This window comes from Odontesthes bonariensis, chromosome 13 (assembly GCF_027942865.1).
Source record: "Odontesthes bonariensis isolate fOdoBon6 chromosome 13, fOdoBon6.hap1, whole genome shotgun sequence".
NCBI lineage: Eukaryota > Metazoa > Chordata > Actinopteri > Atheriniformes > Atherinopsidae > Odontesthes > Odontesthes bonariensis.
The window spans coordinates 10,813,764-10,833,023 of NC_134518.1; the positions used below are offsets into that span (position 1 = coordinate 10,813,764).

Consider the following 19,260-nt stretch of genomic DNA (forward strand, 5'->3'; position numbering starts at 1 on the left):
AATCATTTGAAGGATCTTTTTCTAAAATGATTCTCCTAGATGCTTTGAATCATAAAAAAAAAACCAAAAAAAAAAACTGTCTTTAGATTATTAATCCCGAAAACTGTACACACCAGTTACGGATGATCACCAAACAAAGACTAAAACAGCGCAAAATCCTATTCTAGATCTCGAAATGTTGAGGAAGCAATTATCTGTCACATTTCAGTCAACCAATGGACATGTTGGAAGCGGAAGCTATCGAGGAAATATTGTCTTAATTCATTCTTATCGTCTCTGGTTTGAAATAACAAAACAAAAACAACTACAGTTCCCATGAGCCTTTGCCGCTGACCTGTCACCTAAAATGTCAGCACTCTTAGAGCTCACGCACCGGGGTTAACCCAGGACTATTTGATAAGTATATTTGTAATTTTCGTGTATTATTTCTTAAATCATTGGGACGTTACGCAGGCGGTACGCCATGTTCCCATTTGTTGGTATTTTACCATGAAGTTTTCCGTTGCTAGCCACTGAAAGGTTAGCTAACATTTATCTGTCTCTGCAGTCTTAAAGCCGTGAGCCTACCAGCTGAAAGAAAACATGTCCTTTTCTATAGCGAAACGGTTCTGTGAGATACCCATACTAAGACGCGTTTTACAGTTTAAAATGTGCAGAAGGAAAATTCCTTGCTGTAATGTGAGCTACACTGTGTTCAGACACCGCTGGATGAAAAGTCTGCCTGTGTTGTCCAGCAGCTGCAGACTGATGAGCACACAGCCCGAAAAGGTACCTTAAGCATAAGCAGGTGGCTGTGAATGCATCATTCAAAGTCAACATTGGCAGTCTATGTTGCTTCTTAATCATAACTTAGAAACACACTGTTGCACAGTCCAAATGTTACCGTGGAAGCTTGTTGAGATGCTGCCAGGATTTAGCCAGCTCTTTTCCCTTTCCTCATAAGGACACTGTCGACCTCTCTAAGTTCCCTGTGGACAAAATCAGGAATTTCTGCATCATCGCCCACATTGACCATGGGAAAAGCACTTTGGCTGACCGGCTCTTGGAAATGACGGGTATATTTTCTTTTTAAGAGGCTCCAGCTTTATGAGGGCCTACAGTACACACAGTCAAACACATACACATCACGGTGACATTTGTAGACGTGACCTGGGGTCCGCTCCCTAGTTGTCGCAAGATAACTGAGTAAATCATGTCGTACCTCAGGTGCCATAGCAAAGACTGAGAAGAACAAACAGGTTCTGGACAAGCTTCAGGTTGAGCGGGAGAGAGGAATCACCGTGAAGGCCCAGACTGCCTCGTTGATTTACCCCTACGAGGGACAGCAGTATCTCCTGAACCTCATTGACACGCCTGTAAGTTCTGAGCTGGGTTGGGACATAATGAGGAGGGTGTTTTTCTTTTGTTTAATCGGACCTTAGAGGATCATTCATCCCTCCGATTGGTGTGTCTACATGTTGCATGTTGTCTCCTCAGGGTCATGTTGACTTCAGTTACGAAGTGTCGCGCTCGCTCTCTGCATGCCAAGGTGTCCTGTTGATCGTTGATGCCAATCAGGTACTAAACTTTTTTTCCTCCTGAATGATTGTGGGAGGATTTACGGACTTCCTGCATATTAAGAATTTGTTGATAATTTGTTCTTGCTGTGAAGGGCATTCAAGCACAAACTGTGGCCAACTTCTACCTGGCTTTTGAAGCTCAGCTGACGATCATCCCTGTGATTAACAAGGTACACTCAGACCCACTGCCGCTGCGCTCATTTGAGTGTCATTTTCCCTCTTTACCTGAAAGACGATCTGACTTTGTTCCCCTCAGATTGATTTGAAAAATGCTGATCCAGAGAGAGTGGAGTCTCAGATCGAAAAGGTGTTTGATATTCCGAGTGAGGAGTGCATCCGGGTAAGATGGAGCACATGCACAAAGTACTTTTTTACTGAGGTGATCACTTTTCTGAGAAAATATCTCTTCGTGTTTCTCAGATTTCAGCCAAACTTGGAACAAACGTTGAAAAGGTGCTCCAAGCCGTCGTGGACAGGATCCCAGCGTAGGCGCGCTCAGATTATTACATTTCACACGTGAATTATCTTCAATTGACGTTTGCAAAAAAGATGTGTTTAATTTGACTTTCTTCCAGGCCCGCGGGAAGCACCGATGACCCATTTAAAGCCCTGGTGTTCGACTCCAATTTCAACCATTACAGAGGAGTGGTGGCCAACATCGCTGTGTTTGGAGGTCGAGTCAAAAAAGGGGACAAAATCGTGTCGACCTATCTCGGCAAAACCTATGAGGTCAACGAGCTGGGCCTTCTGCGGCCAGATGAGCACCCGACGCAGAAGCTGTAAGCTGCGTTCATCCTCATTCTGTGTTGCGCACCCCCCCCCCCCCCCCCACATATTCCACAGTGCTGTGCCAAAGTCTTAAGCCGCCCCTCATTTCTTTATGACGTGCCAGGAAAACAGGAAATAGGAGCACTGATTTATGGAAACATTTACAAACTTAGATAGAATTACAGTATATAAGACAAAAACAAAAATGTTTGAACAGTCAATGTTTGCTCTGAGCACCTTTATTCTTTAACACAGCCTGAACCCTCTTAGACACTGTTTCTGTCATTTCTTTAAGTAGTCTTCAGGAATAGTTCTCCAGGCTTCTTGAAGTACATTCCAAAGCTCTCCTTTGGATGTCGGCTGCCTTTTGTTCCGTTCTCTGTCAGGATGATCCCACACTGCTTCAATAATGCTGAACAGCAGATGGATCAGCTGAAGGTCCAGATGCATCTCTCAGGTCCTGTGTCAGGTCTTTGCTGGATTTTTTTCTTCTTTCTTAAAGGGATAGTTCGCCTCTTTTGACATGAAGCTGTATGACATCCCATATTAGCAACAGCATTTATTAAATTTGACTTACCCCCTGCTGCGCCCTGTGAGCCGAGTTCCGGCCTCGTTTTGGCGTTGACGAAGGTAGTCCGGCTAGTTGGCTGGGGCTTAAAAAAAAAGGGTTTTGCTTCTCAAAACAATATGTGTTCAAAAGAGTAATACATTTACATCACAAAATCGTTCAAGTCAGACCTCACAATCGCTTGGCGCTATTTTCTCTCCCTTCTTATCACTGCGTGCTGCCACCTGCTGATAGCCGCGCCTGTTATGGTGTTTACTGCTCGGTCTGCACTTCGGTCTGCACAGTTTACACAGCCCGCAGTGATACAAAGGTAGAGAGAAAATAGCACAAAGCGATTGTGAGGTCTGACTTTTTCTGGATGAACGATTTTGTGATGCAAATGTATTACTCTTTTGAACGCATATTGTTTTGAGAAGCAAAACGCTTTTTTTTAAGCCCTAGCAAACTAGCCGGACTACCTTCGTCAACGCTAAAACGAGGCCAGAACTCGGCTCACAGGACGCAGCAGGAGGTAAGTCAAATTTAATAAATTATATTGCTAATATGGGATGTCATACAGCTTCATGTCAAAAGAGGCGAACTATCCCTTTAAGGATGTCACTTTCAGATACTGTTGATCTGCTGTAGATAGGTTTTCAGAGCTCACACTTCGTCTTTCTTCTTCACCCTGCTGAGATATGGCAAGTTTTCAGCTAATAGCTCTTTGGGAATCGCCTTTTCGGTGCAAAAATACAATGTTATGTCTGTCAAACTGTGTTATATTTGGTGTTTTTCATAGGTGCAACTAAAGAAATGGAACAAAGGATGCGTCTTTGTGACAGGCTGCTAGCAACCAAATAAAAAAATAGTCTGTTTATTGAATTGTCTGCTATGAACAGCACTAGTTGTTCATCCTTTCTGTTGGGTGCCTTTTTATTCTGGAATTGTTCAGAGGTCAGTTAAACAAACAAAAAACACATTCCTCTAAAAATAGTCCAAGAGCTGGACTGAAAAGTCTGGAGAACTATTGCTGAAGGCCGCTTTGAAAGATCACAAGAAAGTCTGCAAAATATGCAGAAATGAGGTCTGGATCAAGTTTCATACATCTGAGGCAGTCGACTGTCAGAAAATGCTACACCAAGACAGGATAGATCTTGCAAAACTCTCTTCTGTCGGTGATCTTAAAAGCAGTGTCAGTCAGTCACTGCTGATTGGTTTTATGTCCGGGTATAACCTAAAAAAATAAATAAATTTAAAAAAAATAAGGCCTCTCCCTTTAAATTTGTTTTTTAAATGTTCTGAATGCGGTAAAACCGTCTGACGCTTATCCCTGAATTTTTTTGTTAGTTACGTCATTTTAAAATGCATGAAATGACACTCAGAAAACTTGTGCACGTGTGACGCTTCGTGTACTTTTTCACAAGGGTTCACCGGTTTGCTCTTGGTGTTTAAAGATGGAGAGACTTCTAACTGTTGCTCAGCGGACCAGCTCTGTTTTTTTTCCGTCTTTTGTAAAGAGCACCGGCACACACGATGAACAGTTAACAGACTTTTCACTCAACTGTCGTATTTGGGTCTCTTTCTGATCTGGGCTGTTTTTGTAGCTTTGCAGGCCAAGTGGGATATATAATCACGGGGATGAAGGATGTGAAGGAGGCCCAGATTGGTGACACACTCCACCTGCAGGAGCAGCCGGTGGAAGCTCTTCCAGGATTTAAGCCTGCCAAAGCCATGGTCTTCGCTGGTAAGAGCTGCTCTCATCCACGGCTGCTTCTTGCTCCTAGATGAGAAATAATACAACCGTATTAAAATGAAGCCATTAAGACCTTAGGCACCGACTGAATGTTGGAACCGGTGCACTCATATGATGCATCAGATCCTAATGGGTTTACAGCTCTAAGGTCCATTGGTGCATTTTGTGTTTCTCCAGCCAGCATGGTGCAATCAGTGCTTTCATCTTTCCATCTCATTTTTTTTTGTTATTTTATTCATTTCCTTTTATTTTTCGGACTGTCCCTCAGGCATGTATCCAATGGACCAGTCAGAATACCCCGGTCTTCGCAGTGCCATTGAGAGGCTGACCCTGAATGACTCGAGTGTCACAGTGCAGAGAGACAGCAGCTTGGCCCTGGGAGCAGGCTGGAGGTCAGGACGAATGCTTTACATGGGAATGAAAAAAAAAAATTTCTTTATTATCCCCGGCCAAGGAGCGGGTTTTGGCTTGTACGGTGGTGAAAGAAAACAAAACGGGTCTGGTTTTTACTGTGGAAGAGGTTCGTTTGGACACTCCTCTCGTATACTTATTGGCAAATACCTTTTCTTGGGACATACTATAAGTGGGCAGAAAAGGCATCCAAATAAGAGTTTATTTGTGGTCACAAATTGAATTACCAATCCAGATGATTTAGATTTGCTTCTGTTAGTTGCGAGGATTTAAATCATTTAGGAGCATGACACTGTGCTGGAATAGCAATGAGCCCCGTGGGCAAACTCCTCCCTGCCAGACTCTTTGTAATTAAAAACACGTATCAATTATTAAACTTGACTTCAAACTGTGGACCCTCCCGTCCTCCCACAGACTCGGCTTCCTGGGTCTTCTCCATATGGAGGTGTTCAATCAGAGGCTGGAGCAGGAGTACAATGCCTCTGTCATAGTAACTGCGCCCACCGTGCCCTACAAGGCTATCCTCTCCTCAGCCAAACTCATCAAGGTAAGAGCCCTCTCCCGCTCATATATCTTCCAGTTTTACAGCTGAGTTTGACTCGCACTGATTACAACAGAGCGTTTCCACTCGGCAGAAAAATTGCTAATAGATCAAGGCTGTCTCGCGTCCACCGGTATGCGTCCCTGTGAGTGATATATGGCTGATGCTCGATAGGAAATCCTTAAGAGGACGGTCACATGTTTCATGTTAAAGACAGACGCTAATTTGAATGCCTGATGTGTTCAAGTTGAGTTAAGCTGGAAACTACGTTCGTTATCCCACTGGCAGTGAAGGTTGTAAATACTATTTCTAAGTTTTTCTCATTAACCTTAAAAAACGGATGATCAAAATGCCTATGATGTCTCGGTCTTGTCAGATTAGAAATTCTATAAATGTGGTTTGTCTTTCTTTCCCTTCAAAACATAACATTATGAGACGAGCATCACGGAGTTCATCCCATGTTTGAGTCATCTTCTTCTTCTTCTTCTTCTTCTTCTTCTTCTTCTTCCAGGAACGCGGCGGTGAGGAGATAACCATTGTGAATCCGGCTCATTTTCCCGACAGATCGCTTGTATCGGAGTATTTGGAGCCCATGGTGCTGGGGACCATTCTCGCTCCAGACACTTACACGGGCAAGATAATGAGTCTCTGCTTGGTAAGAAAAACAGTGGAGATGCTAATTAAATAACTGAAAGCTGCAGTTTAACCTGTTCAATTCAGCCTGCTGTGACCGGGAGAGCGGGAATGTGCCCAGTTAATGCACAGCAACAGTAAATTATTATGTGCACACAGGGTACCGATCAGGGCAGAAAAAGAGAGTACTCAGTCCGACATGTACGCTTAATTGCCCATCACAATTAAATAAAAAGGTGAACCAAGTGTCCATCACAGTAAACAAAGAGGTGCATTGGGTTGTGTTTAAATGGTGGGGGCAACTTTGGTCCCGTGTAGAGAACTGGTGATGGTAAACTTGGAGCCGTTTAAAAACAGATGCACATAAAACTCTATAGTCAATGCACACATGTATCTATGTAGGGCTTTCCTTATATGAAAATATACCAACATCTGCTAATTGAAGCTTATATTTTTTTGCTGCAGATAGAATTTGAAATCAATAACTCCCCTTTTTCCATTAAGGGTTACCTTGAAGTGGATTACAGGAGATTTACTGTATGTGTCCGCCTTGCAAACGTCTTGCGTAACGCGTAGACAGAAAATGGAGTTTGACAGGATCATATGAAGTGCAGGTTTGCCTTTTAGTCCCTCCAAATAGCCCTTTTGCCGAAGATAAAACTAAGCACAAGAAACCTGACACGTCCAAGCCTTTGCCATACGTCACATGTGTCTCCCTCAACTGTAATTCAAACTCATGAAGTTGATCACCAGAATCGCCCTTCCTTGACGGGTGATTAATAAAGTTCTAACAAGATTGATTATCTGTCTTTTAGAATCGCAGGGCGGTCCAGAAGAATATGGTGTACATAGATGACCAACGTGTCATGATGAAATATGTCTTCCCTCTGAACGAAATCGTTGTGGATTTCTATGACCTCCTCAAATCGATGTCATCTGGATATGCCAGGTAAGGCTGATCACCTCCTGTTCCCCTGGAGCTAGTATCAATTATGTTACCGCATAACATAACTGATACTGAGTGATGCTTTTTTTTTTTTGGTATTACCTCAGCTGAGATTCTGATCAAGTCGAGCAGACGCGTAGAAACTCTGCGGGCTGCTGCTGATTGGTCGGAGAGAATCGCTACCTGTGGCCTTGCACGACAACATGTCTGCATTTTAACGTCTAGCACAGCATTTGCAAAATGATTGCATCTCATTCGTGGATTGCATGCGTAAATGACAAAAGAATACACGAACATGTTTATTAGCTGCGAGTGTGCTTTTACAGATGCATCTATCCTTTTTCTTCTCTGACCAGAGCTGAGCTCCAGAGTGCTGCGTTGTTAATGATCACACCCAAAAGATACTCAAACCCTTCTGAACTCAACAAAAAACCTGTCATTCATCACAAAAACTACTGTGCGCTCCTCTAAATCAGTGTAGTGTGATAAACGAACACAGAGCAAAGCTGTGTGTGTGTGTCTGATCCCGCCACACGTTGAGTACGTGCAGTATAGAAGCATAGAAGAGCCACGCCCACCTGAACCACACTGTAACGGACACACGGCACATCACCTTGAATTGAACACGCGTGCCACTCGGATACATTCTACCTGATTGTTTTCCTCAAAGACAAGAAAAGTCGAGTCAAAGTTTATTCCTGTAGCAGATTTAAAACAAGCCTCAGGTGACCAAAGTGCTGTAGAAGTTAGACCAATGTGAGTGTAATCAGCAGTCACTAAATCTGCTGTAGATGTGAACTAAAATCAGCAATAGAACAACAGTGAAATAAAATAGGTGGAATAAACTGTGCTTGCATGGCTAGCCAAGATATCCAGCTCAAAGTGTTGTAAGGTGATCTTGGAATGCTCCAGACTAACTGCTCTGTAGACTTCAGAGCTCTGGCTGGAGCACAACGTTGTAGAAACCTGGTAGGACGGCGCCATCCTGTTGAGACTCTTAAAATCAAGTAAAAATAATTTAAACTGGATCTTGAAATGGACTCTTAAACTAAATTTAATACACCGTTTCTAGAAATGGCATCTCTACAGATTTCAAGTTCAAAAGGCAAATATTAGAAGCTTGTATTTTCTTGTGACGTGTCTTTTCCTTCTTAAGAGCCCCTCATGTTGCATGTTTATCGCTTTATCGTCACCTTTCTGATTCGATCTTGCACAGCTTCGATTATGAGAATGCGGGCTACCAGGCTGCTGACTTGATAAAGATGGATATCCTGCTGAATGGGCGGCCGGTGGAGGAGCTCACCACGATCGTGCACAGGTACCTTTTCAAATAACGCTGTGTCACTGCAGTCTCCTGTAGCCCAATTATTTATGTTAAAGTTGCTCTCAAGGTCATACTATATGGTCCTTGATTACTGTGGCAATTATCCTGGTCCTCTGGAGCATAAAATGTATTCAACGCTATGGAAAGCATGACACTGGCCTCTTGGCAGCTGGCATTAACAACGACTTTACACACCAAACAAGGACTTCAGGACAAGGACAGCAGTAGAAAAGTGATGACGAACAGCAGATCAGCACTTATTGGACTATCTACCAAAGTTCAAGAGCTAAAAAAAACCTCAGTAATTGAAAGAAGCTATGCTTCACCGATGGCGGCCACTCTGTCTCATTCCACTCATTCTGTAACCAATCACAGAGCAGATAATCTTTTACAGGAAGTACATTCTAACCATATGATCCTCTTTCAATGGAGATGGCAATTCATTCATGTCGAGCTTACAGTCCTTTTTCAGTTTGAAGGTTTTATGTACCATGACAATGAAAAGTCATCTGATCCTTACCAGAGTCTTAAAATGAGGTCAATACAACCTCAGCTGTATAACACCTGATATATTACACAGTGTCACTATTTATTTAACAAAGACGAAGCCAAAATGCAGAAGCAGTGTCTGAAAAAGCACAGTTTGCTGCTCTGGAGCGTTCAGGTGTGTGTCACTCAGTGACGAGGAGGAAAGACGTCAGCCGCGACAGCCAAACTTTCAAGCCGTTTGGAGTTCATCGTTCCACAGCAAGGAAAGATTATTCACAAGTGGAAAACATCCAAGGCAGTCGTCGTTTTTTCCTGCAGGAGTGGACGTCCCAGCGAGTTCACCCCGAGGTCAGAGCGCGCGATGCTCAGAGAGGCTGCAAAACACCCAAGAGACACATCTGACGAAAAAAAAGACTGAACAAGTGGGACCAAAGTGGAGATGTGTGGTTATAACATGTGCAGTGAAAACACTTGTCTTGGCGGATGTAGTCGTCAGGTTTTTACGACTACGCTCTCTCTCAGTAAGACCTCTTTGATGCATAATAAAGCCCCAGATCATTTCTTCTTTTCTTTTTCACATCACTCTCCGTCTGCTTAGTATGAAGGAGGGTTGTTAGAAATCTTACAGCCTGAGGATAACACGGTGTAACCCGACATTTCGGTACCCTTCCTGCTTCTTCATCAGACGACTGATAATAGTATCAATTTATTGTGCTCGACCAGTGCACCTCTTTGACTCTGGCTGCATTTAGAGGGCGACGCGGGGATTTAGCTGACCACACTTGCTTGCCTTTCCATGAGCATAAAGCAAATATATGACCACCACTCGGTCAGCTCTTGTTTTTATAGTTGCTTCTGCTTCTGATGAGTATGTTGTCTTTGAAGGGACCGTGCGTACAGCTCAGGGAAGGCCATGTGTGAGCGACTCAAGGATTCCATTCCGAGGCAGATGTTTGAGATTGCCATACAGGCAGCCATCGGAAGTAAGGTCATCGCACGAGAAACGTAAGTACAAGGGATGCAAAATGATGCCCAGTACAGCTGCAAAGTACTTCTGAAAAAATTTGCCCTGAAAAGATGTGATGTAATGGAGTATGACCATAGTGTGTATGTGTCTGTTTCAGGATAAAAGCATTTAGGAAAAATGTTCTTGCAAAATGTGTAAGTCAATCCATTTATTTTTTTTCTTCTTTCCAAAAACTAAACGATTGTAAAAATATACAGTTGGGTGCCTTGATTTAGTCTTTTTTTTTTTTTTTTCCTTTTTCTGAAGTATGGAGGTGACATAACCCGGAAGTTGAAGCTACTGAAGAAACAGGCAGAGGGTAAAAAGAAGATGAGGCGCATCGGCAATGTGGAAGTTCCCAAAGATGCCTTCATTAATGTCCTGAAGAGGAAGGAAAAGTAGAGAGTGGTACTATTGATGCATTATTACAAAGTATTATATATATATGTGGAATAGGTCACTTTTATTGAAGAGCTCTGTTAGATTTACTTTGAATAAAGTGCTACAAGCTCTTCTGCTGTTCTCCGTTTGACGTTTCTTTACTTCTCTGTGATATTTAACAGTTTTCGCCTTTGCAGCGCTTTCCTTCCATCATCCAAAGTGGTTCATACTACTGTGTCCCACGCCCCACATGTTAAGAGTCCTGATAGAACAGAAATTACAGGAAAGATTAAACCTGAAAATATCAGGAACTGCTGAATTTTGCACCTGTGAGCCAGCTTTTCACCACAAAATACACAATGAAAGCATCTGTGAACTTCAGCTTACATTAGGGATGTTTGAGGTGCCAAAGACAAAGAAATAAGGTATTTATTTATTTATTTTTTAATTCGGGTATCTGTTACTGTGCCAGCTGTGTTGGTGGGAAAAAAACCCCCAAAAAACAATTATTATTTTCCATGAAGTCCAGTAGAACTTCCAGTAGATGGCAGCAGCAGCTCACACATATGCAGAGGTTAATTCAGTTCTGTGCTCATTTCCAGTCAGCCTCAGATCACATTAATGTCAGGTTTAGATAAGACATAAGTTGTGGAAACACAAATGTGGGGGAAAAAAAAAAGTAAATAAATCTGATTTGTCTTTTGCTGTAGTAAAGGTGAGGAGTTTTGAACTTCAGCAGAATGAAATGCAGTTCAGAAATAATTTTTTCAGTGTAGACTTTTGGGAAGAATATTAGAACTTCTTGTGAATCTCTGTAATTATGTGTTTATATAACATTCATGTTTTTATCAGATTGGTAAGGTTGTATAACCACCTGGACTGTTGAAGTTAGCTAATGACAAACTGCAGTAAACTCTAAAGCAGGCGCTTGATGGTGGAAGGTCCGATCAGCCATAGTAGCTTATAACTATTTGAAATCTTTACCGTATTAAAAAGCATTCAGATAGTTTGACACATTGGTGAGAAGCTTCGGCTATGAGTTTATCAGGACAGCATGTAACTTAACTTATTATACTGACCTCCTTCACACACTGTACTATATTTATTTGGTCATATTTGGCATTAATGACAACGTGGTTGCATGAATATCTTCTTGTATTCTTAAATTACAATCAATCTGAATGATTTGTAAGCAACTGATACTCTGGGGCTTACTGCATGTGCAGGAGCTTGAAATCGACCTCCACTTTTCACCATATTCAGGAGCCTGTTCATAAAAACTGCCAATTTTCGCATTCAAACGGTGTGTGACAATTAAAAGATAAATTGCCCGCCGGTAATCACCAGATGTGATTTGTTTTTGTGGGCAGGTTACTTGACAAATATAGGTCCACAAGCATAAACGTTGAAGGAAAAAAAGCGTATTAGTCTTGTTTGGTTCTACGTCTTACCCGTAGTTTAATGCTATCAACGCGGAAGCTGGTATGAACTGTGACAGCGCTAACTGGAATTGAAAATAATGATTTTATTCTAAATTAGGCGCACAAATAATCACCATGTTGGCATTTCATGTAAAACCGAGACGGGTGACTTTGTAGTATGCTGTCCGACTGTGTTCATGACCCTTGTCACATCCCTCGGTCCTTTTCATTCAGGTAAACTGTAGGAAGGGTCATGTCCGTTGTCAGCTAGCAGGTTATCTTACTAGCATAACTTTCTCCCTCCTTAAAGTGTCCGTCGACCAGCACAATGAAAGTACGCTCGTCTATTTTCGCCTCGTTCATTTTGATATTTGAAGTAATTGGCGTTGCTCTCTTCCTGCGGGGATTTTTTCCTCTTCCTGTCAAGTCTTCTGTCGAATCCAAAAGCAAGCTGTCGGATCTCCCAGCGGAACCGCTGACAGGTGAGCATCCCCTCCCGGTAACACTCATCTCCTCTGACTGCTCTCTGTTATAAACTCATCACATTTGTTCTCACATCATAGGGGGCTCTCCTAACTCATCTCGCCTGCCTCAGCCCCTGTTTAAGAGGGTGGTTATTATGTTAATTGATGGCCTCCGAGAGGACTTTGTGTTTGGACCCAATGGTCGATTGTATATGCCCTACACCAGGCATCTGGTGGAAAGGGGCTCGTCTCACAGCTTTGTGGCCAAGGCAAGACCTCCCACAGTCACCATGCCCAGGATCAAGGTAAGATGTCACTCGGATTTGGATATGTTACAGAAATGAGCGTTTATTGTTTACATTTGAAATGATATTGTATATCGAGGACAAATCTAACAGAAGCATTAGACAGAGGCACAGTTTCAGTTTGACAGCTATTTCAGTAGTGTACCAGTTTCATTGTTTGCTGTGTTATGGATGTTGAAGGCCATGTTGTGGTGTACAATGCTTACTTTGGCATTGGAAGAAGACAAAAAAAAAAAGAGCAAATGGATAGAAATCCTGACTGGTTACGTGCACGTCATCTTTCCTCTTCAACTACCTGTCAGACTTCTCAGTTTTCGCCACACCAAAGTCCACTGGAAATGACCTCAAGTTTCAAGCAAAACAAAGTCAAACCAAACCCCTTTCTGTCTTCAGACCTTTTGAGGATCATTGTGGCTGACGATACTAGTAAAATACTTTTGCAATACTGTTGTACTGTGAAACTGTGACATTTCCTGAGACTGTTGCCGTACAGTGAAAAATGTCCCACTGATGCAACCAGTCTACAGCAAAGCTGGGTTACTCAGATTTCAGAGCTGTTGTCAGGGACATGTATGACTTGCACAAAGAAAACTCAAGTGAAGGTTTAATGACTCGGGCAGTCAGGAGTAACAAATTCCACTGAGCAGTCCCTCTCTCAGTGGACTCTCTCTGCTGTCAGTCCATGATATATCCATCTGGATTACATACCCTCTCTAATGACCTGTTGTCTTCTGGCTGATCTTGAATATAAATGTAGTGTTTTTTTTCTTAAATGTGCTCTGAATAAGAGAAGATCAATTCAGTTGTCTTTTATGTATTTATTTCTTGTCAGTCATACAGAAAGTGTGGCAGTCTGCAGAGTTGGAGATAGAAGCTATGCTCAAACGTTGTTCTTTGTTAAGCTGAGATGAGCCGCATAAGATACATGTATGAATTACTCCATCTACTGATCTTAGACAATGCTTGTATACATTTTCCATCACACATTTATTGAGGCTGGCATGGGCTGATACACCCTCATTCGTAAGTCCTCGGTTTGGTTATGAGCTGGACTTCTCTGCTCTCTTCTCCGCACATTTCCTGTTGGTTTCTAATGGAGCTATAAACTGAAAAGTAGATGAATCTTAAGAGCTCGGGTTTCATTTGCTATTGCAGAATATCTCTACATGGTCTTTAGACTGACTTCCACTCAGCGCTGTTTGAACACAATTGATCTAGTATGGGGTAGGTTTGATATGAGGAATGTACAGGAAAGCAAGATGTAGTTAGTGATGTTGGTTATAACAGATGCGTTTTTTGAGACAGAAAGTGCATCCTTCCTGTAGATGCCAAAACACATATATATCATGAAGCAAGAAGCATATGAACCTTAAAACGATGAGCTTCTGACTCCTTTTGAACTACACTGACATGCATTTTGCACATTCCCGGGCCTGAAACTTGTGCCTTTGGCAGCTGAGTTTACAACCCTTCCCAATTTTGGTTTTAAGCCCGGCATCCCGTTTCACTACATGTAAATGATACCATGTGACACGGCAACGGGGTTGCCCAAAACCCTAACCCAAATAGGAACACACTTTTTGTCATCTTGCATAAAGTTAATAATAATAATAATAACTTGGACTTATATAGCGCCTTTCAAGGTACCCTAGGTCGCTTAACAAAAGAAAAGAAGGGGGGAAGGGGAGTGCCGGAGGGGTGGGTTTAAGAAGAGTAGGACATGGAGAAGAGATGTGTTTTTAGATTATTTTTGAACTGTAGTAGAGAGGGGGCAGAACGGATGTGAAGTGGCAGATTGTTCCATAGGGTAGGGGCAGTTGAACAGAAGGCCCTATCTTCATTTGTTTTTAGTCTGGTGCGAGGAACGGAAAGTAGGTCCTTGTCTGAGGAGCGCAGAAGCCGTGACTGGGAGTAGGGGCGGAGGAGATCAGAGATGTACTTAGGTGCGAGTGAGTGGAGAGATTTGTAGGTCAAGAGAAGGATTTTATAGGTGATGCGTGCTTTGACTGGGAGCCAGTGAAGTTGCTTTAGGATGGGGGTGATGCGCTGCCAGGGCTTGGTGTGAGTTAGCACCCGGGCAGCTGAGTTTTGAACATACTGCAACCTGTCAAGGGCCTTACTGGGTAGCCCAGACAGAAAACCATTGCAGTAGTCCAGGCGGTTAAGAAAAAGTTGGTGCAGATGGCACCCATTACCACGCCATCAGATTTAGACGCAGGGCTGTGCATATGCAGGGCTCAGACTGAGATTTGCTTTCACCACGATGTTTTCAGTTCCATAACTGTAGGGGGCGCCCACGAGCAAAAATTGACAGATTCTCAAGGGGGTAATTTAAATGAAACCGAGAGGAGCGTTTGGAGTTGGAGCCAGGTGTCTGTCCAATAACTGAAAGCAGGGTTAGACGGCAGAATTTGGAAAGCGTGAAAACATGGTGTGTTGTCACATTTTAATGATGTGTCATGCTGACGGGAGTATTTTGGGAGGTGAGCCAGGAGGGAATTACAGTCATGTCATGTGTGTTTCGCATGACAGTCGGTTGTGCTAAAACAAAGTGAGATTGTGAACAGACTGGGAAAGAGTCGGCATGTTGTTTTTCAGCGGTGCCGGCGAAGGTTTGCAAAGGAAATGATTTTCCAGGCAAAAGAGTTGCTTGGGCCCTTTAAATATTTACTGTAGGTGCTGGGCAGAGCTAAGGTGAGGGAGAGACGTCTAACTGAAGTGGTCAGGTAGAGTGGAATATTCAGCCTGAGTGTCAGAGGGCAGAATAAAAAGCAATATTTATGTTTTAGCTATGGTGGAAGGAAGGGAAATGTGCTGACAGCTGCAAACTGTTGTGACTGGGCCCCAATATTCCGCCCAGAGGAACCCTGCCGCTGAAGATGGACAATGTGGACACAATCCCCCTCGATGATTTCTGCTAAATGTGCTCAGAAAGTGGAACAGAAGCCGTGAGACTGCAGACTCAGCAAACTGGGAGTTAGTGTCAAAATAGAGGATGGATGACGATGGACAGAATCTGGAAGATGGTCTCATTGGTACATAAATAAGATGACAGATACTTGTTAAAGGTTACCACGAGACAAAGAAATAAAATAAAAAGTATGCTTTTTAAAGAATCTGACATATTGATGTAGGATTTAAATATTTGACATTGTTATGATATGATAACCAACCCTCTGTCACTTCAGGCTACTGCGAAGTCTGAAGACAGAAACGCCAAAACATTATCAGTTATTCATGTGTTTCAGCTCCAGTCCATAAACTGTCAGAACAAGAACAAGCCAAAGTCTGATCATTGATATGGGTTTGTCAGTAAGATGAATGTATTCTTGCAGTGAAAAATGATCATCTACAGTCTTTGGTCCTCTTACTGTAAATCTCTTCGGATAAAATCAGAAGCTGTTACCTTCACTGAGAGGCAGAGGCGAGCGTGAATATCGGCAGAAATAAACCGGCTGTTAATAAATTCGCGAATTGATCTCGGACAGATTTGACTGTTTTTCGACGCGAAAGAGTTGATCGCGGCTGTCGGATGGGAGCGTGCCACCCCTGATGTGGGGGAGGGGGCGAGAGGATGGAGATTTACTTGGACTCGCAGGGAGACGGATGTTTCACCGTAATCCAAGGGGTTTAGAGAAAGAAGCAGGGATAATGTAGGGAACGGATGCACAGTCATTTATTTCCCCTCACCCTCCCTGTACTGTCCTGTCGCGGGTTTTCATGAGAAAATATGAAGTGTTCATCAAAGTTTGTTGACCTTGCAAAACTTCAGAACGCTGCATCTTTTTCAGGTTTCTCCGTAAGCCTCGCCACTTTCTTTCACAAAATTTTTGGCTGCTAAATAAAAAGATTAGACGGCACAGCACTTCAGACCGTGTACGTTCCCACGAAGGACTGTTCTGGAAATGCATTCCATGAGAAAATGCTACTCTCCTTTGGGGGAAAAAAACTAATATGAGATGTTCTATCCAACAACATTTCTGTGAGTAAATGCGGCCTTTCCAGGCTTCATTGAGTTTAAGGACTGTTTGCCTGTTGGAGCTTGTAATGTGACAATGTTTTGCATGCTAGTCAAAGTACGAAGCGACAAAATACAAAGCTCATTTACAGAAAAGTTGAGAAGCTTTCTGTGATGCTACAAAGGCTTAAATCTGTCATTTTTCAGTCCAGGGAAAAGATTTTCACTGATCCGCTTTGTTGTAGTAGGGCAATAGAAACAAATTTAGATTATGAGGTTAGCATAAAACTTGATAAAAGTTGTAATAAAGTCAAGTTTGTTCAATCATCTCTTAATTAGATCTTTCAGTTTGAGAACTGAGGATACTAATTTATTTTTTTAATTTTGGGGGGCTTTTTATGCCTTTATTATATAGGACAGTGAAGAGAGACAGGAAGCAGGGAGCAGAGAGAGGGGGGGAATAAAGCGCAGCAAAGGGCCGTCTGACATGGGATTCGAACCTGGGATTTGTGCACAGTGTTGTTATTCGTGCGGAACGAGGTCTGGTTTTGCCCTGATGATGGAACCACTCCTCTCCCAGGAAAAGATTCCAACCTTACACCGCTGCATCGATTGCGAGGCATTCATGCCGCGGACACTGTTGCACAATGCACACCCAAACCCATCATGGACACTGACTTTCGCACCTTTTGCTGATGGTCTCTCCGATCTTTGGCATGTACAACAAGATGTCGGGATTGCAAAGCAGCTAAAACACAAACTCATCTGACCCCAGAACACGTGTCCACTGTGTTCCTGTCCATCAGAGTTGATATTCGGCCTCCTCTCTTTGCAAGGCATTCGCTGCAGTCTTCATCTTCAACAGCAGTGCTGCTGCTGAGGAAATGAGCGGGTAAATGAGCCGGATGGCCCTAAAAGGAGTCTACCGAGAAGTGCATCGTTCATACAAGTGTATCTGCTCATTTGCTGATTTTAAGTTGTTGCCGCATTTTTGGAAAATTTCCCCAACTTTTCTTTAGAAAACTTATTTAGCTCAACACACAAATGTTATTGCACAGTTCATAGCATGTGGACGTCATTTCTGGCCTTAGGAAGTCATTTATTTACGATGCCGTAAGTTGATAAAAGACAGAAATTAGTTGGAAAATAAATGAAAGTAGAAAACTGAAGTTTCCTGGATTTTTCGATGACATTTTCAGAGCAAATGCATGACATGACATGGGAAGAGATCTTCATTTCCAACCTTTAAAGACTTTGGTAAACACTGCTGGAAATGCACTTTTTTAAAAAGGATTTTCATTGGCAGGAAGAGATAAGAGGACGTTTAAATCTAAATCTCTGATTTAGCAGTGCCTGCATGAGGACTCGTGATGCGGCAGAGGGGAGCGTTTTTGATGTACAGGAGAGGAATATTTGGCACCTGATTTTTAAAGCTCCTCTGAGGGACTGACGGGAGACGACAGCTTATTATGAGGACATGCCAGTGGACATTCAGCGGATTTGTTTGCTCGCCGTCCCACCGCAGCCTGAATATCACGAAAAACAGACGCATGCTTCTAGTCCCGCTGCTGCTCAGTTTAACCTCAGTCATCAAAAGTTGGGCTTCGCAAAGGGCTCTGCAAACTGAATCAGCCTCTGAGTTGTTGACTGTCAGTCACATACCAGTAGGTGGCATTACAGACCAGCTGCCTGTTACAGCCCAGTATCTCTGCATTGCACCCAATTAACTGATATGACACAACCAACTCACCTTAATAATAACCTTTCCGTGGCACAGCCGTTAATATACACAGGCTTTATAGCTACCGCTGTCAGAGCCGTAGGTAATAATGAAGAATTCTCCGTCCAGCTGAGTTAAAGTCTCACGTGGACACTGTTGGATGTTTAGTTTGTGAATTCTTCTCTGTGGGTTGTGCATACAGTAAACATCTTCCGGGGTCCTCCCGCTCAGTTTGATTGTTTCCAATTTTAAATGGTTGTCATAACCACAACTAGAAGGGGAAACAAAGCCTCCCTCTTCCTCCAGTCCCATATCCACATGTGACCAGTTGAGACAGACTCTCCGCTTGGCACCGCGGGCAGTGAACGTAACTGAGGGGTTGCACTTAGGGAATGAATTCAGTTCATCATAGCAGCAGCAGCAGCAGCAGCAGCAGCGATGCACTGTGGGTGTTTGAGATGCTGGGATCTGCCTGGCTTGTATGAGCACAATAGTCCATCATAGCGCTTCGGTGTAAGTTCCGTAGGCATCATGTGGTAAAGGGCTTGTGAAGATTGGGAATATATTTTAGTTAATAGCAGAGAGTCTTCTATTCAGAAGCGAATGGAAAGCAATCACTGAGAAGGAAACTGAAGAAATGTGGTGCCAAGGCCTCAGCACTCGAAAGACGGCCCCTTCCGCTCGTGTTTTGGCACATTTACAAGTTTTCATCAGTATGCCAGAGAGCGTCTGTATGCCCCACTGATATCGTATTTGACATTTATTCAGTGGCACATCGCAAGCTTAGAACTGAAGGCCGGTAATTACTACGTTGATGAGTCACTGATTCGTTTGGGCAGCTTTTGATGTGTTTTTTTTAGCATCGAAGGGGAAATTTTAACCGTGAACCTTTTTTTTACTGAGCTTTCAAACAGTACAGTAGAAAGATCCACATCCCTGTGTTTCTTATTACGTCCCAGCAAATCTTTATTAATAGATCGGGGACCTCCATTCAGCTGAACAGGCAGAAAGAGAAGCTGAGCTGTGCGTCCCTT

General features: G+C 42.9%; 2 protein-coding genes across 2 annotated transcripts in view; both read left to right on the top strand.

Annotated features, from left to right (window-relative positions):
• The first annotated feature begins 546 nt into the window (after window positions 1–546).
• On the top strand, window positions 547–10,460 carry guf1 (GTP binding elongation factor GUF1). Its single transcript, XM_075480545.1, has 17 exons — window positions 547–768; window positions 944–1,055; window positions 1,207–1,355; window positions 1,477–1,557; window positions 1,652–1,729; window positions 1,816–1,899; window positions 1,980–2,044; window positions 2,135–2,338; window positions 4,479–4,618; window positions 4,896–5,019; window positions 5,453–5,585; window positions 6,091–6,234; window positions 7,028–7,161; window positions 8,375–8,476; window positions 9,857–9,976; window positions 10,096–10,132; window positions 10,245–10,460. Exons 1-17 carry the CDS (start codon window positions 583–585, stop codon window positions 10,377–10,379), a joined length of 2,028 nt encoding a protein of 675 aa, XP_075336660.1. The 5' UTR covers window positions 547–582; the 3' UTR covers window positions 10,380–10,460.
• Window positions 10,461–11,817: 1,357 nt separating this feature from the next.
• pigg (phosphatidylinositol glycan anchor biosynthesis class G (EMM blood group)) overlaps window positions 11,818–19,260 on the top strand; it is a 75,613-nt gene continuing 68,170 nt past the window's right edge. Inside the window, exons 1-2 of the mRNA XM_075480937.1 lie at window positions 11,818–12,261; window positions 12,343–12,548. Of these exons, the coding sequence (XP_075337052.1) occupies window positions 12,108–12,261; window positions 12,343–12,548 (360 nt within the window). The 5' untranslated portion in view covers window positions 11,818–12,107. The remainder of the gene's footprint in view (window positions 12,262–12,342; window positions 12,549–19,260) is intronic.